A 14,032-nucleotide genomic window follows, 5' to 3' on the forward strand; every position below is an offset into this window, starting at 1 on the left:
ATTACCATATACACTAAAAGGTGATGAAAAATTTTCTGTTGAGATAAATTATGCCTTGCCTAATATTTCTAAATAATTTTGCTGGTCATATTGTATATGTGAGGACTACCAATAAATAATAACCTCCTTTACAAATGTACAGCAAAAAATTATATGTCTGGAGACATTGACAATCTTGGGTGTGTTGAATTGCCTGCACTCACACTTTGTTATTCATTCATGAGAACCAAGGTGAAGTCTAAAAAGTCCCATCAGGCAAACTGACAATGGTCACTTGAAGAGTTGACGATGTTTTAAAAAATGTGTAAAAGTTTGCAAATGATATCAGCCACTTTTACATAGACATTTTAATTTACCTACATATAAATATGTAATTTTTTAACACAATTCCTGCAGCCCAAATGATCAATAACTGGACTGTGGCTATCCCATCAGAGTTGCTAAATAAACGTATATCTTATTACATTCCTATTTATCACTACTGATCCTTTTGCTTATGTTTATTTGTAACTATGGATTATGCATTGATACTGTTTTATTCTTTGAGAAGAAATACCAAATGAAAGTGAATAGGAAGTATATAGAAAAGGGTGATGAGATGATACTTGAAATAGAGATTAAGGATAGATTAAGGAAGATCCATATTGGGTTCACCAGAAGCACTGAATAGGCATTTAGCCACGTCCTTTCTACAGTTCTGTGCATTCTCCCTCCCTTCCTAACTCTTTGTTGTTCTCCATCTTGACCTATGCCCCATATCCAACCAATGTCCTATGGAGTCCTCTGAAGAAACTAAACTGTGAGTACTTAGGACAAAAAAATTGGAGAGCTTAAATTGGAGAGCTTTTCAATTCTTCCATAAAATCTGAAATGCTCATTTATCGATTGATTTCTCCTTAAATGTTGGATCAGCTAATGCACAGAATTTTCTGCAGTATCAGTATTGGAAGATATCAAGCCATCCCTATTTTTAACTTTAAAGAGCTGTAAGCACAGCATATCGGAAAATTTGTTACACTGGAAAAATTATTGTTAAGTTCCAGACATATATGCACTCAAAAACTAGCATAATATGTTAATGAAAAAGAAACCCACGATATTAACCAACAAATATGAATGAATTTGAATGTGTATAACTCTTTCAAGCCAATTATAAGAAATGTTGTCTTAAATGTGACAGTCCAAATTTTCGGTGGTCAAGTAATTTTTTCTGTTGCTAATTCCATATTATTTCTGTTTCCAGACAAATGATGCCCTGGGAAGCACCTTCAACTGGATCTATTTTGTACCTCTCATTGTTCTGGGTTCCTTTTTTATGCTCAACTTAGTTCTTGGTGTTCTTAGCGGGTAAGTGGATTGATTTCTTCTACTTTGTGTGTTCTATTTCTCTCAGACCCAATGGCAAGCTTTAATTGGTAGTACTATATAATTTCTTAGAAAATGATTGGCGTTATTCTTTTCCTCAATTATGAAATTTCAAATTACTAAAGGACTGTGCGGTTAAAGTTTGCCTGGTGGGTGAATAACTATCTGGCTTTCATTAAAGTTATAGATTTGAAACCTGCCTGAGGAGAAATAATGTATCATTATTTTGTGATATTTTCTGTATTTGTAAAGTCAATGTGCTGTATTACTCTAAGTATAAATATCTAAAACCTAAATATTTTAAAATTAAAACATACTAAATTAGGTATATTTTAAATATTATTGTGCGAGGCAATTTTATACATAAGTTTAATGAAATTACACTTAAATAACCTTTTCTTGCTTCATTCATTTGCAGATTCTATTGCTCCAAAATGTGAACCTGGCTTAGTAACAATAAAACCCACTTTTAATTCCAACAGGTTATTTTTTCTAGCTGGTTTCTATGTGGCTGAATAAATTTTTCAATCCTCTTCTGTGACAGAACATTTATATTTCTTTTGAAAATCAAAATTTTTAATTTGCTTAATTTGCTCATTATACATGTAATTGAAGAATATTTGTGGAAAATTCTGTTATCAATTAGCATTAGCACATACATTTAATACTAAAATGATCACATATTTATGTTTAAATTCTTAAGTTTTAGCACATCAATTTATATTGCTGAAATGTAGATAAGATCTGTAGTTAAGTGCCTCAGCATAATAATTTTTGTGACAAGTTCCTACCTTTCATCATCATCTATATTGATCTACTAATATATTTTCAAAAACGTGCAGCTTTCCGTCTCAATATGGAGAATATGTTTGTTGTAAGAAGATGGTTTGGTAAGGTTTTAATATTGTCGCAGCAGCTATTTTTGCCATTATTTTTTAAATTAGTTTTCACTTTTGAACCATGGTTACTACTGCAATTTATTTCACGTATTTGAAAGCACATATTTTAATTACGTGCAAAATATAATCATCCTTCACTAGCCAAATATACATGTTTGGAACACTTGCAAAATATTATATTTAGGTGCAATACCTATTTACATCTCTCAGATATTTGGTCATGTTCACCATTCATTCTAACATTCATAATACATATATTTTAGTATTGGACATACAGCAATTTTCACTTGGCAAAATTTTGGATGAAAAGTAAAACTCAATCCTGAGGTTAGCAATCTAGTAATAATGTGCCTAGCTTTTTTGGAATCCATCCTTGAAGTGTATTCACTCCTTCAGTTTGAAAAATATTTGTACTCTTAAGTTTTTTTAATGAGCAAAATACTTCATATTTTGTTCTTTTTTGCCCTTTGAACACTATTGCTGTTGTTACTTAAAATACATTTTGTCACATGCCAAACAAGTATATACCATTAAGCTAACCTTAATAACTCTTTTAGTCATTACATTGATGCGTTTCAGTACATAAAGTTATTTTCAATATTTTTTGGTCATTTTTATTGAACCACTATTAGAAGTTATTCAATACTAGGCATTTGCTTGGGATACAGTGCTACATATATAAATTGTTTTTTGAGAATACATATAATGGTTCTGCTCTTTCATTATTTTGTCCCCATTCCTCATCCCATGCCTTTATCTTCCTTTATCTTACTCCCAAAATGTTTACAGAGAATTCTCCAATGAGAGGGCAAGGGTGGAAAGGCGAGAAAAGTTTAACAGAGCTCGAGTGAAAAAGCAGTTTACTGACGCTTTTAATGCTTACTTGCATTGGATTTGTCAAGCAGGTATTTGAAATCCAAGAGATCAACTTGCTTCAGAAATACAAACTGTAATAAGTTGCATACATGATCTCATAATAATTTAGATGGACCTGTCAACCTCTGTAGACAGAGCTACCTCAGTCTTTGTTTTATTTTTATATTTTTTCATCAACGGTACGCCTTTCACAAAGCACAAATAATTGAATTAGACATGTTTTTCCTGTTAAACACAACACGGTGAAATTCATAAACAGCAAGTGACTCTGGTTTACTTTTTTCCAATATGGTGCTTCCCATAATAGAAACAATAATTGTATTTATTTGTCATGTTCTGTACTTCTATGTTTAGTCATTGAACTTTTGCCGATAGATTTCCTGTTAATATATTGAATAATTCTGCTTCACAAGATACTTTCAAAATTTCTAGTCATGGTTCTGTCATTGAATTTTGCTGTGCTTGTACACACACACACATATATAGAATAAAGCATTACAGCTTGCTAGATATATTTACTGGAATGCGTGATTTTCTAAGGAAAGGAAAGATAAGCATTTGCCCTGATTGCTAGTGTACGGTACCTCTTCAAAAGTACACCTGTACTTTCCTGCTTTCCCCACTTCTGTACCTCCACCAGACTTCCTTTTCTTGTCTAGCTAGATTTATATAGTGTGCTTAATATCCGTTCTTTCCTCAAACAGCTCATCACATGTATATAAGTTCCTCAGAATTCCATGCCAGGGTAATGCTGATCAGCTAGTTGGTGGAGAACTGTAGCAGAAATGACCTTATCCCTCCCCATGGAAGTTTGTTTCACTAAATAGCTGTTTCCTGTCATTGATTTCTTTTCCTTAATGAAAGTGAATGTCATGAGCTGTTTCTACTCAATCTTCACAAGCTTAGTTCTAAAACAATTTCTGTGTATGTATATATATTTCTAGAAAATATTAACTTGAAGACATTGTAAGTGTTTGGCAAAACATTACTGGTTTTTCATTCATGAAATAAATGCCATTTATTTTACTCAAATTATCTATAAGTAAGTAGACTATGCAATTCATTCATTATTGCACCTAAGTAATATTACATTAATAAACAAATTTTTGTCACTTTTAAGCAAAGCCAACCAAAATATTTTTGAAAAATTATTGTGAAAGAGTTTAAGTTCCTTTAAAATGATTCCAAGAAGCCTATGGAATTAAACCAGACCGATTGCTCTATTTCAACTGAAATTTTAGAGCTAATGCTGTTTTATTTTATCAATGCTGAAATGAATTAGTTCTTTACGTACAGCACTAGCGTTCTTCAGGATTGCTGCAATTAGTTTTGCTTGTGAATATTTTTACTAGATTTTAAGAAATCAATGGAAAGGCATTTTGAAACAAGCTTTCATAATTATCACAGCTGGTGTCTATTCAGAACTTGCTGATAAGTTGGCCTCATCAGTGACTTAACATAAAAGAGTATGCTGACACATCAAAATACCACTCAAATTTCTGTGTACCAATGGCTTTCAGTATCCTCCTTGCAAATCTTTTAATTATATTGATGTTCATCTACTGCAATTGAGACCTTGGTCATCAATGGAAAAAATTGACATGTATCCATTAAAAGGTTTCCATGTGCACTGAATAAGATGCCTTTTAAATTTCTCTTTATATCTTATAAAGGGTGTGTAGTGTCCCTTAAGAAATTCTTTAAGGTCTTCGTTAGGACGTAAGCTGATTAGTAAACTTTGATTTTGAAATATTAATCTCATGTGTTATGACTGGAATACCCCAGTCCCAAACGAACTACCTTTTCAAAATCACTAAAATTCATAAAGTCGATTAATTTAAATTATTTTACTTTTTTAGGTCTAATGCATCCATAGCTGAGTCCCTTTTCATAATTTAAATGGCGGAAATAACATTGTAACTTAATTTTGGGAATGGTTGTGTACACAATTTTTCTTCTTTTGAATCTTGCCTTATCATGTGCCAATTTCCAAATATGTGGTTCAAGGATTTTTACCTCACAAAAGCAGGATAACTGAGTAGTTATAAGCATTGATCCCCAAAGTATGATATGTAGCCATATTGGTGACCTTAGCCCTTATAGATGTAGACCTCATTCGTATCATAATATTATCTGATTTTTATTATGCATTTTATTAATAAATCACTAACTTACCCCCTCACAAACTATATTACAGTTTAAAAGTTGACAGCTTTTAATGGCAATGGAAATTTTCCACTTGGTGATCTAGGCAGTATTACAATCCTCTCACATATCTCTGTATGATGACCTAACCTGGTGATCTTTTTGCAATGGGTGTAATAATTCCATGTGGAGGGTGTTACATGCAGTATTTTGAGTGTCAAATGCGATATCATATCAGTTTGCAAAAATAAAATGTACAATTATGTCATTCAGAACATTTAAATAGCCAATTCCATTTGTATTATATATTTAAAGATTAGTGCCACTAGAATATTCCTGTGGGAGTTGAGGATATGATTATGGTCGTATCAATTTAATAAATTTTTCATCTGCTATATCTTAAATCTTCTATAAAAATCATAATTGCAGCACTTAATATGTGATCATATAGCACCCTTCATGTGTGAGATAAATCCCATAATGCACAGTGTGACCATTTCCTAGACCAAAGTGAAATGCTATTTGCTATGACCCTGCAACTGGTTGAATAGTCCGTAAATCTCCTGTGTTATAATTATGACCATTTTTATTAGTGTACCCAATGCACTCATGAATACAACCAACCTTCCTCTGTCCCCTATCTCTCTATCTATCTCTCTCTCTCCATCCACAACCACCCCATCCTCATTGCCTGTGCTTTTGCAGAGAATTTGCCAAAGAAAGAGAGAAAGTAGAGAACAGGCAGACATTTTTAAAACTTAGAAGGCAGCAGCAGTTAGAAAGAGAGTTGAATGGTTATGTTGAGTGGATTTGCAAAGCAGGTAAGGAGGAGCAGTGCGGGGATTATATTTTTGCATTTCTTTTTCTTCGTTTCCAATAGCTTCTGTTGTGTTTTGGAAAGCTTTGTTGGGGTTTAACACCTCATCATGTATGCTTAAGGAGAGTAAGCCTCTTGTTTCTGTTTTGTCTTACTGAAATAAAGCTTCTTAATATTTGCTTACAGTTTTACTCACAAGTATATTATTCTTGTAATTGTGCCTAAAATAAATTTTTACTTCTTATAGTTTGTGCAAGTCACATACATTTTGCCTAGTTTGCGCAATTCAACGAAGGAACTGATTGTTGAAAATTAAAAAAAGAGAGTAGACAAGTTTTTCTCCAATCTGTCCTTTTTCATTGTTATGTTGGATGATTTCGTGCTGACATTTTACCTTAATTTTACATGTGTGACTATGGTTTTTCTGCTGAAAGGTTAAAATATGTAAATGGCCTTCTTAGTTTAGGTTTCAAATTTAAATGTCTACTTTTCTATTCTTTTTTATGCTGTAGAAAATACATTCAAGTTACTGATAATATTCCATGGGTCTTCATTTCTAATCTGGTGATATATATTTTTTGATTTCAAAAATTCTGGTAATTTGGTGATAGTAGCTATTACATGTCATAGGTAGAGTTAGATAACTAAATCTCTCCTACGTTCAGTCATTAACTTGAAGGAGCAATTCTTCCTGAGCGATTTCTTGTGCTTGTCCAACTTTTTAATATTTTTCATTAATCAGTTTTATGTAGTAGAATGACAAATTATTAAGAAATAGATTTCATATCATTCTAAGAAAGGTATGAGGAGACCTTTTCTTGTAAATAAACATCATGGGACAGTAGACACTTCCCTGCAGTTGTTTAGTGGCATGAATGGCATGTTCTCTTGCACCAGAAAAAAAATTTAACCAACAGCCTTGTTTGCATGTTTGTGCAAGAATACTATGTGAGTGAATGGCTTTTGTCTTGTAGTGTTAATCAATAAGTCCCATTTAACCTAAGTTGTAGTGCATATAGTTTGACAATTACTGGTGATCACTTGCCATAATTAGTAAAGTAATTCTTCTCTCATTTTATTCAGTATGCTTATGTTTTCTATATATAATTGTTTTTCCAAATCTGTTTTCAGAGGAAGTGATATTAGCCGAAGAAAGGACGACAGAGGAGGAGAAAATGCACATAATTGAAGGTGATAATCCCTAAAATTGCATGTTTTAAATTTTATATTTAGCGTATGTTACTTGTTCCATACTTTGTCCAAGAATCACTGTAATAATTAATGGATATTATGTGAATTATTTGTTAGAAACAACTGAAACTTCTCCTTGTGATGATGAAGAATCTTAGGTGCTACTGTTGGCCACTAATAGCTTGTCCATGATTTTCCCCTTTGGATTTCTTTAATAATTATCATATGTGTTTTATTTTATATTTGGATGCATTTTCATTCTCATGTCAATAATAGGAATTCTATTCTGTTGATACCGCAGTGATAAACAAAGAACCCTGTGAGACGAAACTGAAAATTTTAGGCCAGCTACTTAATGTCTGTCGACTAAAAAGTCACAAGCCAGGATTAATTATCCTCAACCTATATCTCATATTTTTAGTAATAAATCATGCTGAAATGATCACAAACCTAGATATATGTGAAGGAATTAGTGGCCACAGTTCCACTTCCCCGAATGAAATTTTAATGCATACAATAATAAACAAAAAGTGTATTTATTCTATAAATAGAACTTTAAGGATTTTGGAAAATCTGCAATTATTCATCCCAACATTCTGTTAAGGGGCTTTAAAAAAATACTTGGAATTCATTCTTGAAAATAATTATGCTTTCATGAGCAGTTCAACGAGGACATTTTAGTAAATAAAAGCACAAAGCAATAGATAAAGATAGGAGGGTATGATAGTGAACCCACAAGATCCTTAAAATGGCAAAAAAGATTGAATTGAAATTAAACAAATTCTAGTCTCATAGATTAAGCATGGGAACATCAACAGAAATGTCATATAAAAGCAGAGAAATTCATGGAATGTTCTACACATCTCTAATTGGATAATGCTGCACAAATTCTCTGAAAATAATTTTGGGGCTTTTTGGTTTTATATTAGGGTAATTATTACATTATTGAATCTTCTGAAAGAGACCAGAAGTATCTCACATTTTTTTCCAAAATCTGGTGTGATAGACCTGTAGATTGTAAGATAAGTTTTACCTATGGTTTTGAGAAATTAATCCTATAAAAATAATAATCTTATTATTATTATAGGCTTAGTTTTCTAAAATCATAGGTAAAACGTTCTACAATAACCCATATGGGGCAATAATATAAAAATTAGAAAGGCCCTTATGTATCATGGAAAACAATAAAACTTTGATACTAATTAGTAAAATTTCATTTGTTCATAATCCCAACAGAGTGATTATTATAATCTAATAAATATAACATAGGAGTAATCTTTTCCCCACCCCTCCTGCTGGCTTTCAATAACGCATCTCAATTGGGTTTTCCAAAAACAATAACAATAGCATAATATTACCATTTGGATTTTCTATCTTAATTCATCAAAGTTGGGCTTGAGAAGTACCTATGAAAGAAGTTTTATTGATGGATAAATTGCAAAAATGAACTTTGATCAAATCTCTTCCAATTAAAAATGCATTGTAATGTTGTCATGTTAGTTTTGTTGCATTTGTTTCTTTTGCTTTCACAATTGTGTTTCATGATTATGGTCAACAAAAGACTTTCTTGTTTTTTCCAAACAGCCCGGCGGAGGGCAGCAGCGAAGAGGAAAAAGTTGAAAAATCTCGGAAAAAGTAAAAGTACTGACACTGAGGAGGAGGAGAATGAGGAGGAGGGAGATGATGGTTAGTTGACTGATTTCCATTTTCTCTTCTTCTTTCCCTATCCAAAGAACCCTTCATGACTGTCACTCGAAAAGGATCACATTACACTCGTGCTCAGAAACACTCAACAAATTATTCATAACTGAATCCTCTTATTAGTTTTCTCTTCCCCTTTAGATAGTGTCTATTTTAATTTTCTTTATCTCAGTGTTGTCTCACGCATAAAATAACCATGCACTTTATATCTTCTGAAATCTTTTTACCCATTCTACCAATTCCATTAGGTTTTCCTTGATGTTTTGACATAAGGAGGTTGTTTTTGGAAATTTCAGCATGTTTTTTGACCATCTGTTTTTTCAGTTGGTGAATTAGAGTATTTGTTTTTTGCTCTTTTTGTACTCCACTCAGTAATTTTACTGATTGAAATTATTTAGATTAGCTTAGAGTCATGAAAAACATTTCAATATTTTATTAAACATTCATCATTACTTGAGGAGTAATTTGTGTATCTGTTGTTGGTTGAAAGATTCTATTGAGAATTTTTACTCAACTTATATTTAGCATTGCAGTAATGATAAACCAAGATCTATTTACCTGGTTTTATTGAAATTTGCCCTTTTTCTTGGTGTATATTTCTTAACATTGGCAACATCTACTACATACATCTTTTTAGTAAGTCGAATCCAAATAGAGCATGCTTTCAGTTCCAAAAATTATCTCCATTACTATTGAATTTAGTATGTATTAAATCATTGTTACCTATTTCTTCTGTCAAATTAAATTTTGGGTTGGTCATACTAAATGTTTCCTTCACCTATGTTACATATGATTCATTTCTCTAAGGAAAAATATTTAAATGTTTGAAAATTTCTGCAAGAACTGTTTAAAAATTCTGACTCAAAATTACCCAGAATTTGACATTGATAGATGGAAATTTGATTTTATTCTCTGAGAGAAACATTTTTCGCGTATGAGTATTTTACAGTGTAATATGAATTTATATTTTTTTAACTTCCTATCTTATCAATTGCCAGGATATTATCCCTGTGGTGTTTGTTTGAAATAACATTAAAAGATTCTATAGAGTGGTTATTAACCCTGTGAAACAAAATCCTCTTATGAATGTGATACCATAAAAATTTGTTGTGATCAGTGTAAAAGTTATATTTGTAATTTGAGCATGCTCTTGTACAATATTTTCCTAATCTATAGTATTCTGAAAGTTATTACTTCTACATGTGTACACTTTCCTTTTTTCGATGGACTGTGTAGATAAATGGTTGGAATGCAAAAAAATGAACGATATGCCTATCAAAACTTTCACATTCATGAAAATATTGTGACCTATTGATATCATTACACCAGCTCATAACATATGACAGTTTTCACATTATGATCAGTCCATTCAAAACTTATAAGAACTATCCTTGTAAATTTATCACAGAACTTTTTCTTTCAGTGCCTAAGAAAAAACTGAAAGGTATGGAGATTGCTCAGGCTGTTTCATTAATTTGATGACAGAATTTAGTATTGTTTGTTTAGTAACCTCTGTAGCTCTTCTTACCCATGTAAATTTTTGATTACCCTGTAGATCATGTAAGCAGAGAATACTACAGTATAGTCTTTACTTGAATACCAGCATACTACATTCATTTTATTTTACCTCATTGAAAGCCAAATTACTGGCCATGAATTGTGGCATGCCAGATTATAGTTTAAACTTTAGTTTTATCCATGTCATTTCCTAACTTTTTTCGTAGAAGGTGATAGCCTGCCTTAGTATTCATTGATGTGCATCCATGCTTTTGATAAGCAAAAAAAAGTAATTTTATAATGTATGTATCTCAGTTAACCCTTAACACTCCCAATTAGTAAATTGTAAATTTTCCTTCATTAAAATAAATTCTACATTTTTATCATATTCTTATGGTTTACATTGAATCTCATGCAAAAACAGATAATTACCTTCTTTTCATGAAGGTCTTTGGAAGAAATTTGCATCTAACGATAGCAGTAACATAATTGTTTCAAATGCAAAAAAGTTAAAAAAAAAATTAGAGTTCATTATGCTGTCACAACTGTGAAATATGTGAGATAAACTAAAAGAGATTCAATTTGCCAAGTAGCATTCTTCTGTAATCTTAAATTGAATTGTTTTTGCTTAGTTAATATACTAAATTTGTTGCAGAATGAAAATTTTCATTATTTCACAGCCACGCTATGTCTTTGACGAAATATTTCTTTGCAAGCAATTCTATTTCTGCTGCATTAACTTCCTATTTGAAATGGAAGAGAAAATATTGTTGTAGTCGGTTGCTTTCTTTCAAAATTTCATATTGTAACTTTAACAGATTGATCATTCTTTCAATTATTAAGTAAAATTATTAATATCAAGACAATAATATTATGCAGTGTTATAAAGCTATGTTTATATCAATAATTCGAAATTATACTGATGTTTCTTACCTGTTTTAGTGTGATAATGCCTTGAGATTCAAAGAGCAATTGCCGTATCTATACCACAAAGCACTTTAAGCAAGCTTAACACCATGTCTCACTCAACTGTAAATTGAATTTTATCTATCAGCTAATTTATCTCTAAATTAACTTCAGTGCCCATTGCAAAAGTTAAGGAACATACTACATGTGCAAACTATTCAGCTAGATTTAATCAGTAAAGAATAAAGTTGCATTATACCTACCATAATTTTTTTTGTGCTGAATAAGCTACTAGATGGTGATATTATCAGTGGTTTAAAGGCAAAAACTATAATTCTGATTCCTGTGCATGCTGAAACTCTACTTAATAATGCTCGCTAGTTAGCTCTTAAAGTGAAACAATGATTGCAGTCTACTGCATACCAGAATATCTGTAGTTCATTCTCAGGAAAATGTCCAAGAGAAGTTAATGGGCATATTTCCCCTAATTTCATGATAATTGCTTAAACTAATGACAGTTTTATTAGGAAAGATAAAGGATTCTGTTCTATGTAAACAATATACTTCAAATTTTCTATATTCAAAGTAATAAGTGGTTTATTTGGTTAGAAACCTCAAAAGAGTGAAAAGTGTCAAATATTGTAGTTGTCGCAGAGTGTAAATTAAATCTGATAAAAAAATCAAACCACATATCAACATAAATAAAATCTGATGATGTAAAAAAGGCTTTTACCCTATACTGAACAAAAATGCTTATATATGGATTGGTTTCTGTAAATTTGAATGTTAATATATAGCATAATTTATTATTGTGGTAATTATAAAATTTCACTAATAAAAATAGGCTTTTCCAGAATGTCTTAATTATAATTAACACATATAGTACCGGATTATTTTTTCTTTGAATGTATTGTAAAGCATCTAGCTCCCATTTGCTTCAACTTATGTAATTAAAGTAGCTATTTGAAATATGGGTCTGAAGAAAACTATTTGATTGCTGACATTATTTGAAACTAAGGGATTGTGCATTACAGTACCAAAGTGAGTCATCAATTGAAGCATGCTTTAAAGTATTGATGTAGATGCGGCAAATGAAATAATTTGTTTATTGAACAATTCCTAACTTGTATACAGTCATGTATGATTGCAATGCGTGTAACTCAGAATGGCTGTATACTCGATGCATATATCATATGCATATTGTGTTAGCCATTTTTATTTAGGCATGTCTCTTCTCTACCCTCTTGTCCACCTTTTTACAAACCTTTTGTTACTATTCAAGGCAATAGCCAAAGGTTTTTCACATATCCAGCAACATGGATGAGAAATTTCAACCTTTACCAATACCTCCTCTTTTGGTATGTGTAGTTCTGAGGGATTTGTAGAAACATAGTAACTAACACAACGAACATCTGTAGGCAATTTTTAATGAAGGATCTCTGATGGTCAGTCTTATCTCCACTAAAAACTATTTGAATTTGGATCATAAATAATTCAGATCTTACTAGGGTGACATTAATCCATTTATAATTATGTATTATTGCTTTCTACAATGGAATAATTGCTCCCAAAAATGAGTGTTTTAGTATATAGCCAATACTTACTGAATATAACTAATTTCTTCATAACTTCTACATAAAAAAAGTCAATTCTGTGGACATAGAAAGTGTTTTTTGATCTATCTCACAATGATTTTCCACAATCTACAGTAGGAGCAGCATATCTCTTTAAACGTTTTGATTTATTTCAAATTTAATTTTTAGTAGATATGCATCAATTGCATTTAACTTTGGAACTTAATCCAGTATCCACTTGTTTCAGTTATAGAATTGTGATAATTAGGTTAGATAATGAACATTTTGTATTTATCACTAGAAAAGAAACAATTTAGTAACACTTGGCTGCCAGTTCCCAGTAATCATACTTTTCTAATTTTTAAGTAAAATCTTGTGAAGCATGCTCTGAATTTTCAGACTCTAAAAATTTTCATTTACATACTATTTATTTGACATGATTTTCAGGCATGTATATTAGTTCAGCTGTGACTTACACCTTTCTTGTAGGTAACTGAATGTTTTGATTCATAACTTCATTTAAAAAAGATGCATATTTGTTGAAGCATTTATCACACCTTTTAACATTCTCCATCCTTTCAAAATATGGAAAATATTTCATGTACAGGTAAATTTTTCAAGTGGTAAAATAGACTGATTCCATGAAACCATTAGGTACTGCATTTGGTGTATTTCATTAGCATATGGAGCACATAGGTGTTCATTTCATTGCACATGCAACTGCTGATGCAGTCTCCTTGTCACGACTGAAAATAATACCATCAAATCCATTAATTCATTTCCTTTGGTACCATCTTGATACGTAATTTGTAGTAAGTTCTTTTTCATTAGAGGATGATAATTACCATATGCTTATGAGCCTGCAAACTGGCCATCTGGTAATAACAACAGCTGTAGTGAATGGCATATGTTTTCCCTGTTTTATCAAGTAAAAGTCAGATTTTATTTCATGACTAAATAAAGTAATCTCTCATTATTGTAACTACTTTTTCTATCTTTATGACTGCTGGAATCTCTCCTTCTAGCTTCTAGGATGTTGGTTTGTGTGCTGTAATATGTAG

At 31.4% G+C, this 14,032-nt stretch overlaps 1 protein-coding gene across 1 annotated transcript in view; it reads left to right on the plus strand.

Moving 5' to 3' along the window:
• cac (calcium voltage-gated channel subunit cacophony) overlaps nt 1–14,032 on the plus strand; it is a 365,313-nt gene that overhangs the window by 265,001 nt on the left and 86,280 nt on the right. Inside the window, exons 9-13 of the mRNA XM_071591274.1 lie at nt 1,244–1,347; nt 5,991–6,106; nt 7,234–7,293; nt 8,878–8,979; nt 10,403–10,438. Of these exons, the coding sequence (XP_071447375.1) occupies nt 1,244–1,347; nt 5,991–6,106; nt 7,234–7,293; nt 8,878–8,979; nt 10,403–10,438 (418 nt within the window). The remainder of the gene's footprint in view (nt 1–1,243; nt 1,348–5,990; nt 6,107–7,233; nt 7,294–8,877; nt 8,980–10,402; nt 10,439–14,032) is intronic.

The sequence above is a fragment of the Hetaerina americana genome, unplaced genomic scaffold (assembly GCF_022747635.1).
Source record: "Hetaerina americana unplaced genomic scaffold, ioHetAmer1.1.p SCAF_1, whole genome shotgun sequence".
NCBI classification, from domain to species: domain Eukaryota; kingdom Metazoa; phylum Arthropoda; class Insecta; order Odonata; family Calopterygidae; genus Hetaerina; species Hetaerina americana.